At 39.7% G+C, this 4,073-nt stretch overlaps 1 protein-coding gene across 1 annotated transcript; it reads left to right on the top strand.

Moving 5' to 3' along the window:
* The first annotated feature begins 3,152 nt into the window (after window positions 1-3,152).
* Window positions 3,153-3,739, top strand: LOC117212879. The gene is made up of 2 exons (XM_033457996.1): window positions 3,153-3,193; window positions 3,272-3,739. The coding sequence occupies exon 2, from the start codon at window positions 3,302-3,304 to the stop codon at window positions 3,683-3,685; it is 384 nt and encodes a 127-aa protein (XP_033313887.1). The 5' UTR covers window positions 3,153-3,193; window positions 3,272-3,301; the 3' UTR covers window positions 3,686-3,739.
* Window positions 3,740-4,073: the final 334 nt, after the last annotated feature.

The following is a 4,073-nucleotide window of genomic DNA, read 5'->3' as shown; positions in this document are numbered from 1 at the left end:
GAAGAAAAATAGCCGTCATTTCCTTCCCGTAGGAGATATTTCGACGTTTAAGCGCTCATTTCACTCCGCTTTACACTGAAAATGTAATGCACTACCGTTTAAGCGTCGAAACAAGCAAAATAGCTCGCAAATCGCGATGATTTCGTCGATTTTGACGAAATATAGCCGTCATTTCCTTCCCGTTGGAGATATTTCGATGTTTAAGCGCTCATTTCACTCCGTTTTACACTGCAAATGTAATGCACTACCGTTTAAGCGTCGAAACAAGCAAAATAGATCGCAAATCGCGATGATTTCGTCGATTTTGATGATATCTAGCCGTCATTTCCTTCCCGTTGGAGATAATTCGTCGTTTAAGCGCTCGTTGAACTCCATTTTACAATGCAAATGTAATGCACTACCGCTTAAGCGTCGAAACGAGCAAAATAGCTAACAAATAGCGAAGATTTCGTCGATTTTGGTGAAATCTAGCCGTCATTTCCTTCCCGTTGGAGATAATTCGTCGTTTAAGCTCTCGTTGAACTCCAGTTTACACTGCAAATGTAATGCACTACCGTTTAAGCGCCGAAACAATCAAAATATCTCGTAAATCGCAAAGATTTCGTCGATTTCGATGAAATCTAGCCGTCATTTCCTTCCCGTTGGAGATATTTCGACGTTTAAGCGCTCGTGGAACACCATTTTTCACTGCAAATGCAATGTACTACCATTTAAGCTTTGAAACAAGCTAAATAGCTCGTAAGTCGCGATGATTTCGTCGATTTTGACGAAATCTAGGCGTCATTTCCTTCCCGTTGGAGATATTACGACGTTTAAGCGCTCGTTGAACTCCATTTTACACTGCAAATGTAACGCACTACCGTTTAAGCGTCGAAACAAGCGAAATAGCTCGCAAATCGTGAAGATTTCGTCGATTTCGACGAAATCTAGCCGTCATTTCCTTCCTTTTGGAGATATTTCGACGTTTAAGCGCTCGTCGAACTCTATTTTACACTGCAAATGCAATGCACTATCATTTAAGCGTCGAGACAAGCAAAATAGCTCGCAAATCGCGAAGATTTCGTCGATTTTGACGAATTCTAGCCGTCTGTTACGTATCAATTTGTTTAAATCGATCAAATCTAAGGTTGAATTTTACTGAAAAAAAATTTTTTTTTTTATAGTTTGAGTTTGAGTTTTGAATTTAATCGGAAAGGAAATAAATTAAAATGATATTATTGTGTATTTAATTCCGATTTAGGTTATTAATTAATACGGTAGTTGCTGCCACCAGAAATAGTCCAAAGACTATTTCAAAATATTTTTCTTTTTTATTATTTTCTTTTGCGTTTAATGGGTAGCGTTCACTGATGCTTAATGCAACTGGTAAACGAATTTCACTTTTCGGCTAACCTGCTATGCGCAGGGATACTAGCGCGGGAGAGGATTAAAGCTGGATACAATAAATATTTTTCCTCGTTGAACGGATTTGTATTTGAATGTAAATTGGGTTAGGTTATTATATATATATATATTTGATTAGCTAGATATATATATTTTAGCGTTGCTGGATTAGATAGGAATGTGAGATTGTTTGTTGTTTTATATAAATTTATTTTTTCGTTTGACTTCTTCTTCTCTTTTAATTTCGCTGTAGTAGTTTGCCGTTAGGACCGAAACTCAATTCATTTACCCCGATGGATTCTGTCGCCACGATTTTCTTGCCTTTGGAGTTTAATTGTCGAGGATGATTCTAACGATACTCTCTGTGTGGGACTCGTGTGATTTCGCCAGCCTTGCCCAAAGACGGGTAATATTTTACCAACATTGGGAGGAGGAAGGCGAAGATCGACGGGTGTTTTTGATAATCGAAAACACCGTTTGCACAAGCCAACACAGCGAACGATCCTTTGGTTAAATTTCCGAAGGGAAATTGTTCTGCTATTTCTCTCTTACAATCGCATGCAACGATGGCAAGAATATCGGTTATTAGCAATGCCGGTATTGCTTTTAATTTTCGATTGACCCCGACGATGTATTTAATAGTCCCTTCTGTGCGGGATTTGTGTGATTTCGCAAGCTATGCCCAAAGACGGGCAATATTTTGCCAACAATGGGAGGAGGAATGCGAAGATCAGTGGGTGGTTCAGTAGCTGAAAACACCATTCGCACAAGCCGACACAGCGGACAACTCTTTTGTTTAAAGTTTGAACAATGTTTCTATCTTTAAAACCGTTCGCGAAAATAAATGAAATCGATGATAGGAAGTTTTAATTCAATTCTCGAGGACAACGAGATTACCAGAGAAGAAGAAAGTTTTTAAAATTAATTCTCTTACCTTGAGGAAAAGGTGCTATCGGGTGCCATTACTCCAGGTGTTTCGGTGATCGACGAGGTTTGTTGGGTTTATTATTTAATCTCGAATATAGGGTTTTTACCAGCCTTTACTTTATTAAGCTATTTCGATACAAATTGAGTAACTCGCTAACTGAATTAATACCGTAATGAGGACTTAAAATTTTCTTTTATTTAATCGCGACTCCTTTTTCTTTACCGAAAAACTAAAGACCCCGAAACGCAAAAATACTTATACAAATTCTAAACGCAGTAATGGACGCAAAGAATGATGAGCCGTAATAACAAACGATCGCAAGATTTATGAACAAACTAATGAACGCTGCGCTATGTTGCTATGCTTATTTATAATGCCATCCCCCACGGGGTGGTGGTCCGCTGGGGGTACGCTTCCGTGGGAATCGGGATGTTGCAGTTTTGGGCTTCTCGGAATCGTACGTGACAAAATGTAAGTTCCATATTTCAACTTAGTTTTCTATCAGTCCTGTGTTTCCGCTGAGCTAGCGTCTAGGAGATTTGAAGCATTCCACGCTGATCTAGTCCTTTCCGCGAGAAACTTCCACGTGCTATACCGTGGGAATTACCGGTGTTTCTTCGGCGCGTGGAAGGGCTGGTGGCTGCAGCATCATTATCATTTCAAAGTTTGCTCGGGCAACACGCGCAACTCCGCTGCTCTTCCATAACAAAGACCTCCTCCTTCGAATTGTTTTGCGTAAGTTTGGATGTTTGCATATTATGATTGTTTTGTGATTTTGATTGTTTTTCCTTTTTTTTGCTATTTCCCTAGGCTTCAGTGATCGACGTTCGAACCATGTTTGCTGAGTCGTTTCCATCAGAGGTTCCTTTCCAGACTTCCCTGGTACGTATTTAGTCTTGTTTTTAGTTCGCTTGATTCGTCCTGTTTCGTTTTATTTAAAATATACCGTGTTGTTCTCAGCCCAAGCGAAAGAGGGATTCCGAAGAACCCATGGGCGACTCGGGAGGACCCATCAAGCGCATGCGGCCCTGTGATAGACCACGAGTATCAGAGTGGTTGGAGGAACTGTTTAACATTGGTGCCGAGGCTGTGTCGAAATTGGGCTTTGACGATTTGGTTACTTTCGACGAGAATTTCTTCGATGCGGAGACCGTCATATTGGAGAGGGAACCCCCTCTGGTTGAAATCGTTGATACCGATCGTTGCGTGAAAGTTCGTTTTGCGAATGAAATTCCCGAAGAGGTTTTGGAGGCGCATCTTCGTCACCATGCTTCTGGGAGAAAGGGAATTTCCCCTGTTGTGCGCTATTGGTGTATGCGTGAGTTCAGCGAACTTTATCCCGGAGCTCCTTGCTTCGATTTTGATTTAGTGTAGCTGCTTCAATTTCGTTGGTTCGCTGTTTGATGTTCCTTATTATTATTAATTTTTTGATATATTTTGTTTTGTGTTCAATATATATATATATATATATATATATATATATATATATATATATATATATATATATATATATATATATATATATATATATATATGTCGGAGATGAAAGGAAAGCCGAAGCCCTTCCTTGGAAATTTTGGGAACATCCTCTAGTACCTTAGCCTAGATTTTATTATAGTTGTAATTGTTTAAGATTTGTAATAAGCGAGATTGGGTTCGAGGTGACAATCGGTCGCTGAACGTAGCCACGGTCACGGGATGGATGTTTTATCTAACGGAGGTCTGGAGTGGTTGTATGTGTTTTCCGAGAAATGTGGTTGTG

This window comes from Bombus bifarius, unplaced genomic scaffold (assembly GCF_011952205.1).
Source record: "Bombus bifarius isolate JDL3187 unplaced genomic scaffold, Bbif_JDL3187 scf7180000008407, whole genome shotgun sequence".
Classification (NCBI taxonomy): Eukaryota; Metazoa; Arthropoda; class Insecta; order Hymenoptera; family Apidae; genus Bombus; species Bombus bifarius.
Note: the sequence above shows the minus strand (reverse complement) of the source record. Positions and strands in the feature narration are given on the sequence as shown.